The following is a 22,970-nucleotide window of genomic DNA, read 5'->3' as shown; positions in this document are numbered from 1 at the left end:
CCAATTTTAAATAGCATCTAATTGAGAGGAATATTTACACTAGAATACACAGAACATTACTACGCCACTTGTTTCTTTGCTTTAACAAGGAACCTTCACTCCTCCAGGAACTTTTGAATTGTTTTAGATTTCTCTCAACTTGGGACATAAATTTAGAAATTAATTAGACCAATAGCATTCAGAAGTGCTTTACATAAACTGTTTTAGACACATAACATTTGATTGCCTCATGCAATCCACGTTTAGTCTCTCTGTTTTGTACTATCCATAATTGGTTATTTAATATGTGCACATTATTTATAAATCATGATACACATAATTTTGTATCATGTATAATTTATTTATACAAGGGCAAAAAAGTGCACCGAACAAGTATTACACTTCTTAATTGCTTGAGAACTAAGAATTAATTACCATTGAGACAAAACCCAAAACTAATTCTTTAAAACTGGGATTATCAATAATAAAAAAAACCCACATATAGTTTTCCAAACCTCACATTTAAGCAGTTCAAGCCACTTAAGCTTTCTATAACTTGCAGATGACTTGAACACTGATCTCTGGTGGGACACCAGCCAGCCAGGACAACATTGAAAGTGCTTGGTATTTGAAAAACAAGTTATTCTTCCTGTTTATAGCTCAACCTTTGTAATAAGTGACTTAACCCCCATTACATTATGGCAGCTGCATCTTCACTTCTGATGAAGATCGGGCCTTACTGTACTTAAACATTTCACAATGTCCAGAACAGTCTACCTTTCACCGCCCTTCACTGCCCAAGATCAAGGGAGCCACCACCACCTCCTCCTCCTCCTCCTCTTCACTCCACTGGGCTGAGCAAGTTTAAAAGCCCATCCAGTTAACAACCTGTTGGCAACCAAGAAAGCAAGAGGGACCCAACCAGCGTGGCAGTTCATCAAAATGCTTTCAGGAAAAAAAGTAAATTCATTCAATGTTGTGGTTAAATGCATCGCAAGACTAATGGAGAACACAAGCCACGCTGCAGAGCACAGGGGCTGCCAACAGCCTGGCTGCAGCAAAGTGAGTGCCATGCAAGTACTGCTCTGCTGTTGCTTGGGCTGTTGCTATTACTTGTCTTTGGTGGACTGGAGCTAGCCCAAATTTCTCAAGAGTTATGACAAGATTCGTTATGCATTATGACAACAGTCTACAACCAGTGTTTCAAAGAAAGATGTGCCAGCCTCTCCGAGAGGCCGGCAAGTCAGCGAGGAGTCAGAAACAGAATATCCAATTTCATGCCCCTTCCACTTTGCTTTTCTCCCGTTTCCAATCAGATTTCAAATCTGCTCTGGCTTCACTGCCTCTTTTTATGAGCACCAGGGTTAAGCATTTCAGATATCATCTTTATACAAACACTTCCTCCTCCTTCAAGATATGATTTTCAGGGGATTAAAAGCTGCTACAAAATGAGGCTATGAATAGTAAGTAAGGAAAAATAACTTGGCACAGAAAGATGATAGTACTGGGGACAGTGAGGACATAGCAAGCGTGTACTATATTTTTCCCCAGCATTCTTCCAGCTTCCAACCATTTTCGGCTAGAGGGATTTCCTTGATTTGCAGAGGCTCATTTGCAGAGGCTCATCCATGACATCTTGGATGTCTTGTCATCCAAGACATTGGAGCTGTCTTCCAGAGACTTCTCTGGTCTATGCTTCAACTCACATTAATTTTTTATATTCACAATATCCTTTTGGCAGGGGAATCCACAGTGTCTACCCACCTTTTCCAGAGTTAGCCAAGACCTTTTATGTTGAATCTCACCCATCTAGTGTCATCTGATACACACAAGCTCTTGCCCACAAAATAGCACATTTGGTATACACCATTTATTCCGGACTTCCCTTCAGTTAAGCAGCAAGAAGCTGCAGGAAGCAGAGAATGGAGTAAGGAATAGTAAAGAAACTAGTTCCCAAGAAGAGGATCAGGCAGAGGAAGTATACAATCACCGTCCATCAGCACATAGAGGTTTTTGCGCCCATCTCAGCCCAGGAATATAACATTAAGCCTATGAGTGCCCTATTACTGTGACTTCACAGGCACTTAAGATCTGAAAAAGCTTTAGAAAAGATGCTTCATTTTCACCATCTACTTTTTTATTTCCTTCAAAGGGGTGTAGTAATAATAAAGTGTAACAAGAGCTCTCCCCATAACCACGGCACACAACAGTACGTTGCTGTGTGCTGCTGTGCATCAGGCAGCACTTGCTAACCTGAACGACCAGACCCTGGGTGTTCCTGCCGTGAAAGAATCAGTCTTACAAAACTTGGAGATAGAAATGCTGATGCTATTTTCTTCACTGCCTTGAAGGGCGTGATCCACCGGGCAGTCCACAGATTTACGTGGCTGCCCTTGCATGTTTTTCCTGTGCAGTGTTATATTATGGCAGAAATAGCAGGCAAACTTAAGGCAGAGGAGTTATAAAACGAAATGAGTCTCATCACAAACAGCAGTAACAGCTGGTAGGCTCCCACTAGTGCCATCAGGTACACAATGCAAGGAAAAACACTGCCGTTACTATAGGATCTTTTACAATGGCATAAGCATGTTGTCCACTGGGATTTGTCAGTGGCTGTTTATAAAGCCCAGGTGTAACATTGGCTTCCTTCAGGATGCGAGTGTGAAGCACAGAGTCAGTAAGGGAGGATCCAGCTGGGGGAAGCCATGGCTCTTGCTTAATGAAAGAAGATGGAGGGAAAAGGGGGAAAGGAAGAAGAGTTTGGGGGAGTCTAACTTACATCCTTCTCTTCAAAGTTGTCTACTTTTTTAAGGCACAGAAAAACAACCAGTCAAGCTGACTGGAGAAGCCTAATAAAGGTTCCTGCATCCATCTACCTTTGCTAAGCGTTTTGCATAAACCTACTGCTGAGGTAGCATTTGACAGGTATCTCAAAAACATTTGAGCATGGGAGCCTTCCAAATGGGTACTAAGGCAAATATCATCAGGTTTCTTTCAGCCAAACCTAGCTATGTTATGAACAGCTGTTCAAAGGTATCATGACAAAAAAAATTAATCAGCAATCCACAGGATGAAGCACTCAGTTTCCATGAAAACCATTCCGTCTCATCAAAATTTTGTGAAGCTCTCTCAAAAAAAGTTGTTTTAATTCTATAAGACAGATAATTCATAATGAAAAAATCTACAAGCGTTCCCCTAATTTTTTTTGGCAAATGAACAATTGCCCAGCTCCAGATAATACCACAAGCAGTTGCTGGGAACCACAGCAGCATCCCCACAAGCGAGAGGAGGAATTTGCGCAGAGGATGGGGTAGCTCCTCTCACAGCCCAGTTTGCAACGGTTAATAACTATGCTAGAAGTTTCAGAGTGACTTTTCAGCAAACATGAGCAGAACAAATGCTAATTCCTTTGCAAGCTAAAACAGAAATACACTCAATCCACTTCCTGGTATTGACATAGCACATTGTTCTAAATGCATCCATTGTAAATAGAATATAATAGCCTTGTCGTAGGAAAACAGTTAAGAAACGGTTATACATGGATCATGGTAGGGGTTTTTTTGTTTCAATTTGTTTGCCTACCACTCCTTGATAGCTACCCAAGCTTCTTGAAAAATATTTTCACATGTGATATACACGCACTTCCCATCTTTGCAACAACCAACTCTCCAAGCCCTGGGTTTTTTCCCCCCTATAGCGCAACGCAAGCAGTGACATTTATAAACGCAACTGTTGACTCAAAAGGGTTTGACAGAAGAGGTGGCAGAAAAGCAAATAGTCTGCCCACTCACTGGGGACCATCGAGTCAAGGACTAAGTCACAGTAACTTAATTACAGGAAACTCATTTCTCAATTGTCTGCTTCTGTGTGCTTCATGGCTTAACTGGAGTATACGGAGCAGTGGGTCAGTGGGCGAGGGGCAGGGAGCAGCCCTGCTAGGTTAAAGCAACACTGACTTTTAAAAAGTTTCCAGATAATCAGTTATCTTGCCAACACTTCCTTCAACCCAGCTCGACCCTTATAATTGATAAAGGTTAATTGTTAGAAGTTTGTAACAACAAATACATCTTTTTTTGAGAAACTAATGATACCAAGAATATTTCTTTGGAGAAAAAAAATAAGCAGCAATAAGATGTCTGGAAATAATTAAGAAAGTTCACATAAATGTTTATGCACAAAAGTAGCAGTGATATTTTAAACATGCGAAATTAAACACTCACTTCCTAATTCTGGCTTAGTCATACCAGTGAAACATTTCTACATACTAGTAAACTGTATAAACACTAAGTAAATAGAGAGATGCATATGATCAAAGACTGTGGAAGTTTATCTTATAAGTCAGTGCTAGAGCAGCCACTGGCATATGCCTGGCAATTCTTTTCAGTAAACGTTATCATAACATTCCTTGAAAGTAAGAGTATTTATGAGAACAAAACAACAGAACCTTTCAAAGTTCTGACTTCCAGCACTAATGATTTAGTATCATGTTTTGTCTTTAGTAGAAAATTTTCAGCAAGACGTTAGAACAGGTCTCTAAGTGAAGATTAATTTCTATTCATTATTTCATTTTTGTTTAACATCTAAAAATTAATTTCAGTGATTAAAAACAAAGCATCCAGATTAAATCAGTTTTTGTTTTACTAAATGTTGTATCTGTTAAAGCACATTTTTATACAAACTGCTTGAAGAACTTCATAAACTCTTATCCCAACAGAATACAATGATAACTGTAATTTCAAAATGAAGACCTGACATTATCCATAATTTTAATTATCTATATTTTAATGTATGAATTTCTTACTTTGCCAACATCACTAATAATCCATCTAAATACCTAAAGATGTGTTACTGCTATACAAAAAACAACTGTTTCAAGTGTCCTACAAATTATCATGTGTCTGCTTGATTAGGCAGATATCAGAAGCTACTGAAAAAACAGAAAAACCTTGAAGGTACTGAAGAAGATTTTCAAAGCAGTTTCTAGATCCCTGCTTAACTGCAAAAATGTTTCTCGAACTTTATGTACCTGTTGGCAGTCCTGGCAAAATGAAACCACATTCACTGAAACGGAGATTGCTGAAGGCTTCATGAGTCTTCTAAAAATAAAATGAAACAAGCAGCTCCTTGCCTCCCTCTCCTGTACCTAGACATGAGCAATCATGTGTTCAGTTTCAACCTTCAAATCTGGGGATGGAACTAGCAGAATGGATTGGAAGATTGGAAACTGGGACCTGAGATGTCCCAACCTCAAAGACTCTTGTCTTTTCAGTCTCTAACAGATGCACAGGCTGTCTCTCAGTCCTCACCCATCCCTCTTCACAGGCAATCAATCTCTGACTGCCAGCGTGAGGAGGAGAATCAATCTTTGTTAGATGGCCACATGATGCCATCGGTAACTCCATCACTAACGATGCTCTGCAGGATTCTTTCCATTCCCTCCCCTTCCTTCCCCCAGCCCACCATCAGCTCTGTGCTATCTCAAGTCCTACCCTCTCTAACTCCTGATGCAAAGCCAAAGCAAACCTTACAACTCACTTACTGGAAGTTGCTTATGTGGCAAATTAAAATGCAATAAGAGAAAATAAGTTTACCTTTCACAGACAGAGTGAATTTTCCCCAGATTTGATCTGGAAGTTTCACATCATCCCTATGTCTCACTTCATTTACCAGAACTCCTCCTGGAGGCTGGAGAGCTGAAACACGGCAGTATCTGCCACTCTTCCACAGCCAGAAAAGAAATTCAATATATAACATATATATAATTGGTGCGATTTTAACACATTTACACTTCATTAATACCTAGGAGAGCCACAGATCTGATCACGTAAGTTATTTTTAGGGAAGCAACCAGAAAGGTACACGACAATTTGTTCCACATCCTAACTCATGGCACAAGTGTAGGCTTTCATTGTAACTTGACTTCATCACGGTCCTCCTAACATAAGGATGTATTTATAAGGGGGCACAGAACACGTGAATCAGAGAAAGCTCAGCCTTTGAAAGATTAACTGCAACTGTTTCTCCCCTTGTGTTGAGAGTTCTCATAGTAACATGTGTTAAGCTTTACAGTAAATTTAAAAAAGAAATTAATAGAAAGTTAAGCACAGTTTAATACCCTTTACATCAAAATAAATTTGTTTCTCTGCTGTTATTGATGTGCTTCTCGAAATTATTATTGCGGCATGTTCCTTGATGTCTTTCAAATGTCAAAATTGAGGTTCAAGTGCAATGAAAATATTTATAGATGTCAAAATTTACTTTTATTTTTACGTTTAGAGAGAAAGCAGTCTAAACTGTCCTGAGCTGCAAGCTTTATGCAAAACAAAACACACGCTTGAATGAATACAGTCCTTGTGTGAGGACAGCAATGACCTAGAAAGTGAGCGTACACGAGAGCTACTATAAGTTTTGCCACAAAACTGTCAAAAACACCTCATAACCTTCACATGAAATAGCAAATTTTTATAAAATATTCTAATAAAACATTCAGCCATGATTCGGAGGAATGACTCAAGTTAGCAGGATTATAATTGTTTTTAAAGAATAAATTTTCCCTGAAGCCAAGTGCCAAACTTTCACATGTGAGAATTTAAAGTTAATGGACCTTTAGAAGTAAAAAAATGATCTGATTTTCAGAAAAAGTGAGCTTTTCAAGATTCCACTGATTTTAGTGAAAATGATGTGTATTCAATTCCTCCTTGTATCAATCATCCCACATCTTAAATGTCAGCTTTGGTTCTATGAGACTTAAGTATCCCATATGAAAAACTGGCATCAGTCAACAAGATGTCTTTATTGAAAGGGGACAAAACATCTTCTCCAAAGCTGAAATTCTAACAGCACATTGGCCCTCTCCCTCCCTCCCTAGCCATGATAGTACTAAAATATATAATGAGGAGAAAGGTTACACAAAAATAAGTGAAAATTTCCTGCTATCTAGGTAAGTGTGCGTACATACATGCTCTTCCATAAGACCAGGAGGGAAAACTCACTTTTTGACTTAAAGTTTTCACAAAATCACAATGTTTTTCTTCAATATTTAGTTAAAAAAATGAAAGAAAACTACTAACCTTCACTCCTGGGGACAGGTTCTGTACCACCTGGTGTTTTATCTGGCATCTCTGCAGACGCAGCCTTAGTAAAACCTAATGGACACAAAGCAAAGAAAGCGTTCTCCATCAAAACCAGTATGTTCCAGTAGGACACTCCCCTGGCCCACGACCCCCATGAAGGATGGATTTTCAGCTTTCATCATTTCCATGTTTGTATTTAAGACATGTAAACAAGCAAAACTCCCTAGAGATCAACTGCAACACCATTCAGTAGACTGTCACCTGGACATACTGCCAGGTAGGTGGGCACGAAAGGACCCTCTAAATAAATTTGTTCTTCAAACAGATAACTCAAATTTAATTACCTATGCTTATCATCACGAAACAGGTGGCTAGGATAAATACACCAACTCATTCTAAAGCTTGGCAAGCTCATGTCCAACCCTCTGCATTCAATGATGTGCTACAAATTGTCTGTGAACACCGCACCAGTTTATAAATCAAATACCAGTTATCCAGTGATTTACTAATAAAGTTGATTTGAGCTAGTTAATCACACAGTGCGTTTGAACCAAGATCAATAATTATTTACTTCTGTGATTCATTTCAAAAATCCAAGAAAATATTTTCTGTAAACTCTACATTTTAAATAAATCATTTCATATCATAAATTCAGGGAACTATATTTCCAAAATAATAAAACATGGATGTCCATATATTTGTTTTCTGGGTTTCGTTGGTTTGAGTTGTACAGAATTGAAACAAATACGTAACTAAACTTCACCAAGAAAATGCTCACAGAGGAACTTGCTGACACATTAATGACATAAAATTGGTAGCTCAGAAAAAATTTTGAGATTCTTTATTGACATTTTGTAGAAGTTCTGAATACAAGGAAAAAAAAATCCAAAACCCAACTTTTTTTTTCTAGCCTCTTCTGCCCCAATTTTTATTTGTGCGTGTCCAATTTTCCTTGTCTAAAGTAGGCCAATATTTCTTTCTACTTGACTTTCTAAGGAAGTGATAAACTTGCTTTTGTGTCACCAAAACTCAGTACCAGAAAGCATTACACTTAAAGTAAGACACCTACCAACAGACACTTCCCTGGAGTTTAACAGAGTGCGTGTGCTCATCTCTCTCCATTGAGCGTGACCTACCATTCCCAGCTCTAAACCAGGCAGGATTCAAACAGGCATGGAATGACCTTGGTATTTTTAATAATGAAATGCTAAATGGAAAGCTGGATCATCCAATTAATGCACACAAGATTATTTATTCAACATGTTCAGACTTTCCACAGCCACAACAGCCCTCTGTTTCAAGAGCTCATCTGGACAATCCAAGGCAATTTAAAAACCACTGTCCCACTAATGGTTTTGCACAGATTGACTAAATTAGCAGCTCTTCATTAGTGATAGCATGAGAGGCTTAACACAGTTGTAGCAGGTTAAAGAAAGTCACCGTCTGTGCCTAGAAAAGCGCATCTTCAGAAGATTGACTGGAAGCACTCGCCACTCTCTCTACTGGTTTGCAGCAATGAAGCAGTCTGTGAAATGTGTTGGCTGTTTCCTGGTGCTTCTAAATCATACAGGAGATTATTAGCACGAGAACAGTCCAACCATGTGCCAACCTAACAGGACCCATATAGAACCTACAACGTTTTCCTGTAACAGTCAATTTTAAAAATTACACCTAAAAACTAAGGTCCAGTTACGTGGCACAGAATAGTATTTTAAGTAACTTCTTTAAAAAGCATGGAAATCCATATATTTTAAAACCTAGTAAGTATGCTCCTCCCCCCTTCTTTTTCATTAATGCAAACCACTTCCACACTGTTGCCAGAAGTTGCAGAATATACGAACAAACTTTTTAAAATGTGGATTTTTTTTTTTTAATAAAAAGGCTCATTTTATTGCTCCTAGTCATATCACCAAGTAATCAAGATTTCTCTTCATGTAACCCAGATAAACTTAATTCTTGTAAGATTTGCTTTTTTATTCCTCTATGAGAGATATAACAAAGCTTTGGAAGGACGAAAGGTTTAAAGAAAAGAAATACAGAACCCCGCTCTTGTTTTCTGTAACATACTAAGTTTTGAATTACTCAAAAAACAGAAGTGAAAGTTTAGCATTTATTTATTAAGTTCCTACTTTTAATCTAGGAAGGAAATCTTTGACAAATACTATTCATCAGAGTATGAAAGTAAATCTCTCTCTCTCTGCAGTAAGGCCAAGCAGGACGCGCGTAAAATCCAGCAGAGAAGCAGCACTTGAGGTATAAGCTTATTAGCAAGATGTAAAAGAAAGTAATTCTTCCTTGCTTTCAGTACAAATAATCTCCACTTATCCAACCAATCTTATTGCAAACTTTGGGACACTATTACTAATAATTTCAACACCAATCATATAAAGTACCTTATAAAAACAGTCCTGGGAGACCCTTCCAAATACTTTTGCAGTATAATTATTGATATATCTTTAATTGTCTCTGTGTCTTAGGGTCAGCTATTGCAGTAGTCCACAGGGTACTTGCTATTTCTGAATTCATCACTCAAAGCTGCTACCTATTGCTTACTTCTGTGAGGGCTTTTTCACAGAACATCCCAGTATGAGAACTTGAAATACATATGCATTCATAATTTACAAATAAACACAGGCATACTGTTTACATTTCTTAATTAAGCAAAACTCTTTAACAGTAACCAAAACCACTCCAATGTATTACCATGCATTTTCACAGGCCATAATCAGCCAGGGCCACCCAAACGGGCATACTGGGAGGTCCTAGCTCAAGAAATTTGTTGTTCCTTCTAGTAGATTGGTTTGCCTTTAAAATCCTGAGCTGCCAAAAACTGCAGATCAGTTTTTATGTTATGAAAAAAATAAGATCTCAGTTCCTTTAAACACAGGATCTACTCAATAGCATGCTATAGCTGAATTCATAGGAAAAAACATTTGAACTTACAACACATACTTTAAAACATACTTTAAAAAAAAAAAAAGCATGCGCAGGAAAAAAAGGGATTACCTGCATTTTACAGACAAATATAGTCCTTGTCTCTTAAATTAACTGTACCTTGCTAAAAATATATTAAGGGTTTCTAAGTATTCAAAATAACTTACTTGAAGTATCACAACTTTCGCTTCTTAAGTTTCATAGAGAAATTCTGATGAGAGAGAAGACTTTGATTCCATTTTTATTCTCCCAGCAATGTACCGCTGTACTCTAAAAAGGCCTCAAGCAGCTTGAAAGCAACTATTGTTCACCATAAGTCTGTTTGCAGTTGTAACTATGGAGTCCAACTATGTATTTATGTTGAACAACGATCATCGCTAACCAAAATCTAACCTGAACCTCCTCCTTTGTGTCAAATCCCTGGCTCCTAGTCTACATCTGTTCCAAATAGCTGGAAGTGATCATATTTAAAGAAGTTGGTTGGTTTTCTTCAAAAGTTTTTCAAATACAGCGCCTTAGACACTGAATTTCTTTCCCATCTTCAGAGGAACAACAAGCATTAATATTAAGATTCTGCTGTGACCACTTTATTCATTATGAACATACGTGTTCCTTTAAAACGCTGTATTAAATTTTTAAATCAGCCTTTTACAGATTAAACGGTCAGTGCTTTACGAAAATACATGTAAAACAAATGAAGCCTTAAACTTCCACATCACACACTGTACTGTTAACAGTAAAGCCATCTGCTGGTATATTTTTAAACAGTATTTGGATAAGTTCTTCCTGTAATTAAAACAAAAAAAAGTTAAAGAGTGGGTGGGGAGAAAATTAATATCAGCAGGTTTTTTGACATGAAATATTTTGTAAATAAACAAGGACACTTAGATGCTCATGCACAGCCTGGCCAGATTGCCACCCTTCTCAGGTGAATGGGACGGGATGTTGCATTTCTCTATGCAGAACTTCTCACAAAAGCCCCAAACCAGCACTCAGACTCTCAGGTTGCAGGATGAACCCCAGACTCCAAGGAAAGCTACGGCAAAATTCTCACCCACATTAATACAACCAGAACTTGACATTAGGCTGTCAACTACTGCATATATCTTTGTTAGAGAATAAGAACATCCGTCCCGGAGCTGGATTTTCCCATTTGTTTGCCTACAAAATCCCTTCTGGCCCAGATGAATTGCTGCTCTGAACCCCACGAGAATAGCTTTGATCCCAGGTCACATATAAACTTGCTTTTATGGTTTATGCTAACGCTAACACAATTCTTTCACATGAACCAAGCAGTGACACTGAAAGGGACTCTGAATAACGTGGACAGCAAGGATAGAAGTTACGAGGACACAAATCACTGGAGGCCATCGAGCCTCATTGCTGCTCCTATTCACCACCACCCCTCAGCCCTTCTAAGTAACACAGCAGTACCTGTTTAATTTTAAAGTGTTATTTCAAGTTAATATTTATTCCTTTAAATTGCACTGAATTCTAATGGCTCCTTTCATTCCCTTCCAGCAGAGCTCTGGATGTGGGTGTGAGTAACGGCTTCCTTTCTCCAACGGTCCTCTCCTTCAAAGTCCCACAAAAATCTCTCAGCCTTTTTTCCCCTGCACATCAACACATTCCAGGTTTTTTGTGTTTGGTTGGGGTTTTTTTGGTTGTTGTTTTTTTTTTTAAAGGTGCTACACATTTTGCTGATTTTCCCAAACCAGGTCACCCTTGTACCTTCTTTTCCATAGGAAGGCCAGTAAGAGTAGCACTTAAGACAACTGCACCAAGAGATGAGCTGGTCCAAACAAGACCATCTGAGCTATGTTGGCAAGAGTGAGCAAAAGCCCCTTTGCACATTTTTTGCCCCATCAATGAAAGTCATAGCAACATCACTTTCTTTCCTGACCCCTTCTTCCAAGCAGCATAAATCTACAGCATCCTGTGCCTCATTTCTGGAGCTAATCACCCATATTGCAGCTGCAGTCCAAAAAACCCTAACTTCTTCCCGTCAAGCAAAGGCACAGAACTCCTTTGTCACTTTCATTCTGGTTTACTGTAATTCACTGTGTTTGAATGTGAAAAACATCACAAATGTTCTAGTATAAGGAATGAGCTGTCTGGCTCCTCTGTGGTTTAACTGCTACGCGTGCATCTTCTCCCTCCTCCAGTCTCTGCAATACCTCTGAATCCGTTCCCAGTGCTATCCCAAGGCTTTGGTCATGGCTTTCCAAACCCACTAAAAGATCAAGTTCAGCAGCTAATCACTGTGTTTCAGTCTGCAAGCCAAGACAGTGTATTTTTTACAAAGTAACACAGGATATGAGGTCTAGGAGGGAATGTGACATGGTATCTTCTCCTTCAAACTTTGTATAGAATGAACTTCTTGAAAAGATGAGACATGCTCAAGATTTGGTCAGCGTCCAACCATGCTGCAAGACTCCTTAGCAGCAGCATACGCTGCTTCTATGTGAAACAAAGAGGAAACCGTTCCCACAAGGGTTTCTGGGAGGAGGAAGAGGGATCAAAACCTTGACTGACACTCCCCAAATACCTTTGTGTGGCACAAGTTCAAAGCCTAAGCAGAAAGATGTCAGTTTTAATTGGTGAAATGTAGGTAGTTGCTTCCGATGCATTACCTCCATGATCACAGCAGTTTATGAGCTCAGGAGAAGCAATAGCTTTCACAAACTCAAGCCACTTCAATGCGGGTTGTATGAAACTACTTAGTATAACTAACCACCATTCTTTTTCTTTCTGTAAAAATGAACCATTAATGAATATTTTTTGATAATATCTATGTGCACCCTTGCTCAAGATCAGCCCTACGCTGCCTATGATCATGCTGTGCTACAGAAAGCTGACAGAAAACAGCCCCAGGCCTCTCCCGTGGTGCTGGGACATCCTGGCAGCGCTTTCCCAGGATGCTGGGATGGAGATTCCCATCTCCACACTGCAAAGCCACCTGTTCCAGCAAAGCTCCCGCAGGTGGCACTAGCTGCTCCTCGCTGTGCCACGCAGCGCTCAACCTGCAGACAAAACCAAATGCTTGTAGCTGGAGCTGCTTCTCCCTCCTCAATGCCTGCCAAGCGAGCACAACCAATCCTTCTAACTGTCTGATACCTGAATCGTCCTGCTTACCGACCGAGTCTGGATTTGGGGTTGGATAGCCTGACAAGCAAAAGGTGGTACAGTGCCTTCGCTATTTCGAAACTTCCCACCATCAGAATAAATCACAGTTCTTTCCTAAAGCACTGGGCATTTTTCAAATTATATACACAATATACCGCTTCTCTCACTCCTTTGTACAGCGCAGTTCATCTCAGCAGCCCTCCCAGCTCTTCACAAAAGTTAAAAAACCCTACACATTCTGATGGCAGAATATCGTGCTTCACTTACACACAGTAGGTCTGTCCCTTTGGACACTTTCTTTTGAATCTAAGCTTGAGAAAATGGACAGGCTTGGGTAAGGTGGCTCAGCACGGGAAGAGCAGGACAGTAGGTCAGTCCCAAGATATTCAGGGACTTAGGGGTGAGTCCCAGCACAGACTGTGCGAGTACAGCAGTAGCAAGTCATTGCTGCAGAGTACAGCTATCCTACCACAAAATACTGCTATCATCTACTCCAAGAAATCTGCTGCTCAACAAGCAAGCAATATACTCCACACAAGCCATTTTCTGAGTGATTTAAGCAGTAACACCGTGGAATGCATTACGCCTAGTTACTCTGCAAAAAGGAACCAACAGCATAGTTTTCATTATCGAACTGTACAAAGATGGAGACAAAAGGACTTTAGGGCACAAGTCTTCACATTGCAAGAATAGTCAAGAATAGTGAAACCCAGAACCATGACAGCTGCCTGAAGACACTACATGACTTTTTCCTCGACAAATTGTCCCAATTTAGTAAGAACTTCGAATCATTTTATCATGTTACCTGGAAGAGTTAGAGCCAAATCCAGACTCTACCCGTTAGCTCTACAAGCTGCACTTCTGTCTTGCCCACCATTCACCCCCCCAACATGCACATTCCAGGTAGGTGGTTTGATTCAGTTTTAAAATTTTTTATTTTTTTTTTTTTTTTTAAATCTACTTTTGGTATTTTCACAGGTCACTAGCATCCCCTCTTCTTATAATATGTTTTCCTTGAAACTTTTCTCATGAGAAAAATACAACTGCAGATGCATTAGGTCGTGGTTTCCGATAGATTTAATTCTAGTGAGGTGCACAGAATAAACCTCACTGCTAGGCCAAAAATTCTGATTTAATAAATTTAAAAAAACATTCCACAGCTGGATATGAACATGTCAAGCTTCAGCAATAACAAAAGTTGCCTTATAGGGCACATGGTTAAGGAAAGGAAACCGAAGCAGAAAGAATTTCAGCAGTGTTGATCTCAAAATTACTCGAATTCCTTTTCAAAGTTCTGAACTTTGCTACAATTAGGAGAGATGCTGATTTGGCTAATAAACAATCACACAGACAGATACACAAAGTTTCCCTCTTTAGGCTTTTGCAGCTGCAGCTTTAGATTCCTGATTAAGGGCAAGGGCTGCTGCTGCTCCAAGCCCCTCTCAAACTTAAATAAAAAACCCAGCAACAAAAACCCAAAAACAATTAAAAAAACCAAAACTAACAAGGGCAATAACCCAACTAGCTTTCTAACAGTCATTTTGTAATCCCATTTCTCTGTTAGACAGGAAAGAGCAAACAAAACCAAACAGACTCCAGACTTGTGTCTGGCATACATAGTAAAGAACCCTGATACCTGCTTTCACAGGCTTTAAGTCTCCTCCAAATTGCTTTTCTATTACAGATGTTGTGTGGTAGCACTGTTAAGAGATACTTCTCTTTTTGCTTGATGCCTGCGCTTAGGATACCTCTTCACCCTGTCTTGGAAAAGACCACTGTAGTGCAAATTCATCATTTCACCACAGGCTCAAGTAGTGCAGGAAATAAAATCAAAACAGGCTGAGAGGAAGCAAAGCTGTTGTTGGAGCACAAAAAATCCCATCACAGCATACAAGTCATATAAAAGAATTCGTATCCAGTCCTATAAGCTGAATAAATATTGCAGTGATGGATAACATACCAATGGATTCCAATATATCTGAAAAATTTTGTTACTATGGGAGAAACACACTTACCGTGCCTGTGTGCATTTCACCTTCTGACACTTCCTTTTCACATTTCCATTTCTGTTACGGGAAATTTCTTGACACCCAGCTAGAGTTCACTAACACCATCACACTTACTTATAGAATAAGGGAAACAGCCTTGCCATCTGCTCAGTAAGAACATCAGGTTCCATATAGTACTCAGGGTAGTCTCTCCCAAAATCAGAGGACCGTGATAATAATGGGATTTGTTTTGTTTTAAATGAACGTGTTATAGCCCTCTTACAGAGAAACTCTTGATATTTTAAGGTCAGTAGAAGAGCTAATATCTATGGGACGAACAAAATTCGTATGCATTTTAACTCTGTGTAGGGCCAGAGTCAAGGCACTGAGATAGGGAATGACGTCTTTCCTGAACCCATACAACCAGTACGTGACGCAAACCTTGAAACCGCATTCATGGACAACTTGACAAAGAGATAACGTACATCCAAAAGCCAATACTCAAAGACTACAGAACAGCCCAATGCTTTTTAAGAGTATAAATAGAGACAAGTCCATTTCAAAGTCAGCCGGTTTAGGGGTATTTCTTCTCTCCACTTAAATACACTTTTCCTTTCTTTTTAGGCAGCTTTCAGAAACAAGAAAAGAATAACAAAATGTTGCTCTGCACCAAATCAAAATCACAAGTTTATTCTCTCATGCGTATTTTTCAAAGCACTGCAATTTTTCTTCCAATTTTGCTAACAACAGAGCAATTAGTATGTATCAACTTCAATTAGGCTGTTTTACCTCTTCTATAAAATGCCTGCAATATATTTGGCTTCACTGTATATTTTGAAAGAAATAACTTCAGAAAAAACCCACAGAACTTCCAAAAGATTATACTGATGAAAGACAAAAATGTCAGTGCTGTCCAGAAGGTCCATTTACTTTGTTAAAAATTTTCCTAAACAATGTTAATTCCAAGTAAACACGAGAGGAAAGATAATTTCTCCCTCAACTGTAAACTCTTTTGGAGAGCTAGAGAGTATTAAAAAAAAAAATGATAGAAAGGAATGTTTGGTTTGGCATTGCTGACGCTTGTTCACGAAGGGGAAGCCTACAGAAAGCCAGGATAACAGATAATTATCACTTTACATGTGGATCCTTCACTAGTTTTCTCTCCATAACACAGAGTGACTCCGTTACGTGTTGCAAGGAGAGGAATGGACACAGATTTGCCATCAGGAGAAGGGCTCCTACGAAGCCCATTAGTGTTTCCTTCAACTGCAATTGCCCGAGCACGTATTACTAGTGAAATGAGGGGTTTAGACATGGGCTTTATAATTATCAGACAAGTAATACTTAGTTGGCTTTTCCAGAAACTGACATTTGAACAGCTAGCCAAAGTACAGCCATGCATAACAAAATTACTTACGTACACCCTGTGAGACACAGGTTTTCCCTGCAGCTATCAGAAAAAGCCCATCTAACTTTTTGACTACAGCGAAGTGTGATTAACGAAAAAGTCTGGGTTTGTGTTCTTACCACAGAGTATATAACATTAGGCCACCAACACAACAAATAGCAGAAATGAGTCAAAGGCTACAGCTTTCTGGGCCCCTGTTCTGTTGGGCCTTCTGTTCCAGTCACCCAAAGGGTGAGCCCAGCTGCCCCCCTGGCCTGGCTCAGCCAGGTGACCACAGGGCCACTTCGTGCCCCTCCAGCTCTTCCTTCTCCCTGCTTTAAGGATACGTTCATCTCTGTGTACCTATATATATTTACATACACACTGCATGCACATGATTAGAAAAAAAAAAAAGGGAATTAGTAACAGAGAAGCTAACAGCGCTGTGCACATTCGCTTGCAGTTTGTCCGAATGAGTGGCCTCCTAACTCAGATTGGGCCATTTCCTGTAAAAACACTCCATTACTTGGCAAGCCGCTCCAGAGTGTGACTGTTGAAGCGTGGCTTGCAAAGAACATAATTTGCAGAGCCAAATTTTGCAGTTATCTATAGAACACACTGACTGATGAGGATGAAGCCAGTGCCCTCTCACTGTATATTATCTTTGAATAACGTGCCCCTGGTTCAGCAGAGTTCTGTAACTGCAGCTTGGTCCTATTCACTTTTGTGGCAGTGAAAGGCACGTGCATTCTGCAGAGCATAGAGAAACTACATAGTCTCAGATAACACTCATGCTTAACCTCTGGCAACCCACAGTTTTTGTGTATACATACATAAATATAAATACATGTATATATATTCACTGTAAGGAATATGGAATATTAAATTAAATATGAATAGAAAGAGAAATGAAACTATTTCACCCACCTATAATCAACACACATAGAGAGCTTAGAAGACTAAAACTGTTAAAAGGGAAACCACATATTTAACCTGCCACAATTTCCAAAGGAATTTGAATGAGCATTTTGACAGAAGGAGCTGACAAACTGCTGAATAAACATCTCTTTTGGGTTAAAATGCTGTATTCTCTAGACAGAGAAACTCCCTCTGTAATGTCATAAACATACAAAGCTTTTTATCTCCAACAGACTCTCAGAAAAGCTGGATTTATTACTAAACATTGCATCGCCAAATGCAGACTTTAGTTCCCTTCTCCGAGAACGCTAGTTCCATTCAGAAAAAAAAAAAACCACACATGGAGAAAAAACAACATCACTTACAAATGTTATAGTTGGAAAAGTGATTTACTTCAGCTGAATGTTTTTTTCTTCTTTCTAAATCAGTCTAAGAGATATGGTTTGAACAAATCAGTTCTTTATAAGTAATTATCAACAACTGCATTTATAAGTAAATCTCAACAAATGCATTTTGACAGGACTTCAATTCACCTTCTCAGAAAATAAAACAAATAAATAATTTAGACTTAACTTGCAAACACAGAAACAAGGAAATACCGATTTTGTACTAAAATGATAGTCATCTGACATTACCTCATGGACACCTATAAAAAGGGTATGCAAGGGTGAGTCTTTTAGAGATTTGTGAGATTCTTGAAACTCTAGCAATTCACAATAATTGTGCTTGTGCTAAGATAGACACTTTTTTTCAGCAAACTGCATGCTGTTTTGTAGCTTTCAGTAAGATAGCAGAAAAATCAGCCAAAATTCTTTAGTGCTTTTATGATCACTCAAGGACAGTGATCATTAGGAAACATCACGTTTGAATATAGGTTAGAAAGGGGTAGTCAATAGGGGTTTCCATTAACTTTACCCTACAGTACAGAAGGTGTTAAGATTACAAAGCTTTTTTAATTTCTACACTAACAAATACTTTTCGCCTAGAGTCCAAATTCTCATCACCTACAGCCCAGTGAAGAAGGTCAACTTTCCTACCTCTTCATTCTAACCACACTGAACTGCAAAGCTTTTTCTCCTTCTGTATAGTTAGTAGAGAAGCACAAACAAATCATGCATTCAGCAGTCAGCTCTCCCTGCTCTAGCTGGGGTGCCAGAATTACTGAAAAAGGGATGTCTCTCTTTGTAACTGTTCATAGAATCATTTAGGTTGGAAAAGACCTTTAAGATCATCATAAACCTAACACTGCCAAGTCACCACTAAACCATGTCCCTATTCCCACCAGGTTAAATTTTATTAGAGTGGAAGATGCATCACACATACTTCAACAACACTAGAAGGTGGCATGAAGCATTTCATTGCTATCCTGAAAAAGAAGGTTGTGAAAAAGAATCACAGAATCATAAAATTGTTTAAGTTGGAAGGGACCTTGAACATCTTCTAGTCCAACCATCAACCTAACTCTGATAAAAAGACCCCATCACTAAACCATGTCACTAAGCACTATGTCAAATAGTATTTTAAATACCTTCAGGGATGGTGCCTCAACCACTTCCCTGGACAGCCCATTCCAATGCTTGATAACCCTTTCAGTGTAAAAATTTTTCCTAATATCCAACCTGAATCTTCCCTGGTGCAACTTGAGGCCATTTCCTCTTGTCCTAAAAGCAAAGAGCTACATAAAGGACTTCACTTCTCTTTAATTCTTTAATTAATAAAGCTAAAACCAATATAATTCCCCAAATTATGTCAAGAAGTTTCAAAAGATATGTATAGAAGTGTGGAGAGATGCAAACAAATTAACTTGATAAATCACTGTATATGCAATATAGATGGATATATTACTGCAATTTACGTAAACACAGAACATACAATCAGGCCACAGGAATATGACTGACAACTCCCGAAGAACCTATTCTTAAGAGGCAAAGCTTTGCATTTCATTGGTCATTTGACATAGTACTGGAAATCAATGCAAATAAGGGCAGGGTGGGAGGGAGATCTCTGTATAGGGCTTGACTAAAGTAAATATTCAAGGGGCTATTACTCAAGCCAGTACACCAAGAGCTTCAGCCAGTTTCCAAAGCCTTTTGAATTCTCAGAGCTAAGCCCAGTGAATTCAGATTAAAGTTCCTTTTCTTCCACTTTTACGGGAAGAAATAACTTAAGTGAACCTTCTGCAAAACAGCCTCCCAAGTTTAGTAATTGGGGAACAAACCTAAAGCACTGCCAAGACACGCAACTATGCATTTATGAACCTTAATGGTTTATTCAACTATTAAGGACTGACATACTGAACCAAAAAACACAAAAGTATTCCAATAATGCCATTTCAAGTTATGTAATTCCATCCCCGGTACACAAAAATCCCAGTTCCTCCGTTCTTGCTGCCCAGCCTGCATTTTGTGCTCGGGGGAACAGGGGCACTGGGGACGCATACTAACGACACCCGGTTTCCGCTGAATCCGGTGGGAGGCACAGGGAGGAGAGGGCACCACCTGGCCCGGCCTCCGCTCCGAGATGATGTCAGCCTATTCAGCAGGGCCACAAAAAAAAAAAAAAAAAAAAAAAAAAAAAAAAAAAAAAAAAAAAAAAAAAAAAAAAAAAAAAAAAAAAAAAAAAAAAAAAAAAAAAAAAAAAAAAAAAAAAAAAAAAAAAAAAAAAAAAAAAAAAAAAAACTAGAAAAAAAGTCCCTGATGTATTTCGAGCACACACAAAGGGCCATGTATTTCACCACAAAAAGCAGGAAACCACTCTAACAGCAAATGAGATCCTGCAGCCCTCCAAGCCTCGCTGCATTTAGGCAAGAGCAGTAGGTGGAGAATGAAGTGTTTGCTCCTTTTAGATTTCATGACTGTTACTCCACCTCCCTGCCACCTCTGTCACTGTCCCCACAGCCTGTGCAGTATTCCCAGGGGTATCACCAAGCCACTATCACCTTCTGCCCAGCGGTCATCACTATGTGCTGACACATCAGGGTACATCAATTTAGCAAGTGCCAAGTCAGTTACAAATTCTTCTGTTTCTTTATTTTATTTTTTTTTAATCGTCCTCTGCTGCTAGGTCTCCCATTTTCCCCTACAAAATTATCCAGGGACTAAAAAGTCTGCACAGCAGAGAAATGCTGCCTGAGGGGCAGGTGTGCTCACACCAAATACAACATCAATCTGGATTTTCCCCACAGTGAAGACATTCACAGGATTTCTGGACCAACCTGCAGATCCCTGATGCTGAATAAAGGCTGAACTCACACCACAGAGTTTCATCACTGGAAACAGAAAGGTTATACTTAAATTTAATGCACTAAATGTCCCCAAAAGGTGCAAGCTGGGACAGAATAGCCCACACCTGTGCTAATGAATGGTCTAAGCCTCCAAAAACCCATAATAACCATCTCTCATAAGTGATGGCTGAATTGGACTAGGGACTGAGCCATGCCTGGAAACTGTCTGGGGAGAAGGCTTAAGATCAGATAAAACCTTTCAAAAAGCAGCATCGTTTTCTGTCTCTGTACCTGTGGACACCTTTCTCTGCACCATCTCAGCTCCTGTGTAGCCCAACAACTGGTGGATGCCACCTCCAGCTGTGTCAGGAGGGTTTTTGTGGTTTGGGGGCTTTTGGGAGATTTGGGGTTTTCTTTTTAAATCCAACTCCACTGCAGTTTAAGCAAAAGCCATTAAAGTTTGGAGAGAAGCTGCAGTGAATCATAATTATTACAAATTATTATATGCAAAACTGGTTAGCCATTTTAGTATCTGCCCTAATTTGTGGAAAATAGGAACCCAGCATACTTAACAAAAATAACTGCAGTGTAGGTTGAAGTAACTGTCAAACTTCAAAACTATCTGTTATTTTTGAAAGTTTTGAGAGTCTTACACCTATATGTAAGAAAAGTTTGACCTACTTTAAAACATGTATCCATGTGGTGCTTCTGTCAAATCATTCCTATTATTTGGCTTTATTTGCAAAATAGATATGGGGGGGAAAAAAACACCAAACAAACAAAACCACGAGGGTTAGATTATATAAACCCTGGAGGGCTAAATTAACATAACTTTTATACTGTGTCTAGAATTATTTTGTCTTTTTCCAAAGTCAGCTGTCAGCAAAATTTACACACAAACTGAACTATTTGATTAATTCGTTTGTTATAAAAATTACTAGACAAAACAGATTCCCTGTAACTACTAGCTTCAAATCTCTGAAGCTGAAGATTCAGCATATTTCTCTTAGGAAGTAAACTGTTCCACTTTTCAGAGAAGTAATTAGAAAAACATGATTTTCCTTTTCCAATTTAAGCATGTATTAAAGCTTAAATAGATAATGAAGTGTGTTTTAACCACATACATGATTTGTGGTGTTTTCTTGCAGTTGTGTTCTTTTTTTCCTGCCCTGGAAGGACTCTATCAAAGATCTACTTTAACTGATGCAGCAGAGTGCTTATTTGGCAAGATTATAAGAAGATACCAAGTGAAATAAAGGTTTTTAATATTTCAACTGTAATAAATGAAAAAAAGATGTATTAGGAAGAACACTAAAATGCCCCACAGATTCAGAACTGGAAGGAGATGGCATGTGGGTTCCCCCAGTGCCTGATTATCAATGGGGCAGTGTTTTACACCCCACATTTCCCCTGGGCTGCCCCAGGAAGGCTGCCCTCCAATTACTCCTAAGCATGAACCCAGTGAAAACCCTATATCCAAGAAGCATGAACTAAGCTCTAACACTTCATAGCAAGCACGAAATACACTTTGGAAATCTTCCACTCTTTAATTCATCCGATCATATCAAAACACCGTGGATACTGGCATCCTCAAGATGTCTAGTATGAACAGCATCTTTAGAAGTACAGGCTTGCAATCCCAGATTCCCGTAAAAGAATCACCAAGACAAAATGATTTGTTTACGTTTAGTGATAAAGATCAACATCAGGAAGTACAATACTATAAAGATATCAAAATATTTGTATTGTATGGTGCCTATTTATAAATATATGCTTACATCATGCTTTCCACATACACAGAATGAAGTATGCATTTTTATATCAGTACTGCCAATTCATTTTAAGGAAAAACCCCAGCTACTAATCTCATTCCCAGCAAGCACACAGCAGGCTTGTGTCACTCACCTTGAAGACCAGCACCCAAGCAAGCAGGGAAGGAAATTGCTCATGCAGGGGAATTTCATGCCTCCCTCACTTATACAGTTATTTACACTAAATAATGTATTCAAGTATCTATATCCTTACTTCTGAGGAGGGTACAGATAAGACAAAATATGGTTTGACAATATCAAGAAACATACACTACTCTCAGTGTTGAAAGGCTGTAAAATAGCTTTATGAGAATTACTGTTTCAGGCATTTAAACTACATCTTGGGTTGCAAACTGGGTATGTGAAATAAGTAGGAACAGGTACAAAGAGCCGAGGACTCGTCTGATTATCACACATGCCCTGTTGCACCACAGCAGATGAAGCAGATGACACTTGCGTGAGGCTCCTCCAGTCCCCAGAGTGAAAAGCATTTGGGTTTTTTGCATCTGATCTCTCCTGAAGTATGGCGGG

The 22,970-nt window shown here is 39.0% G+C and overlaps 1 protein-coding gene across 2 annotated transcripts in view; it reads right to left on the bottom strand.

The window, feature by feature from the left end:
• Positions 1 to 22,970, bottom strand: part of PLEKHG1 (pleckstrin homology and RhoGEF domain containing G1) — a 136,639-nt gene that overhangs the window by 92,445 nt on the left and 21,224 nt on the right. For both annotated transcript variants that reach the window (XM_014951173.1, XM_014951172.1), the window contains exon 3: positions 7,050 to 7,124. In XM_014951173.1, the coding sequence (XP_014806659.1) occupies positions 7,050 to 7,098 (49 nt within the window). In that variant the 5' untranslated portion in view covers positions 7,099 to 7,124. The remainder of the gene's footprint in view (positions 1 to 7,049; positions 7,125 to 22,970) is intronic.

The sequence above is a fragment of the Calidris pugnax genome, unplaced genomic scaffold (genome assembly GCF_001431845.1).
Source record: "Calidris pugnax isolate Ruff unplaced genomic scaffold, ASM143184v1 scaffold24, whole genome shotgun sequence".
NCBI classification, from domain to species: Eukaryota; Metazoa; Chordata; class Aves; order Charadriiformes; family Scolopacidae; genus Calidris; species Calidris pugnax.
Note: the sequence above shows the minus strand (reverse complement) of the source record. Positions and strands in the feature narration are given on the sequence as shown.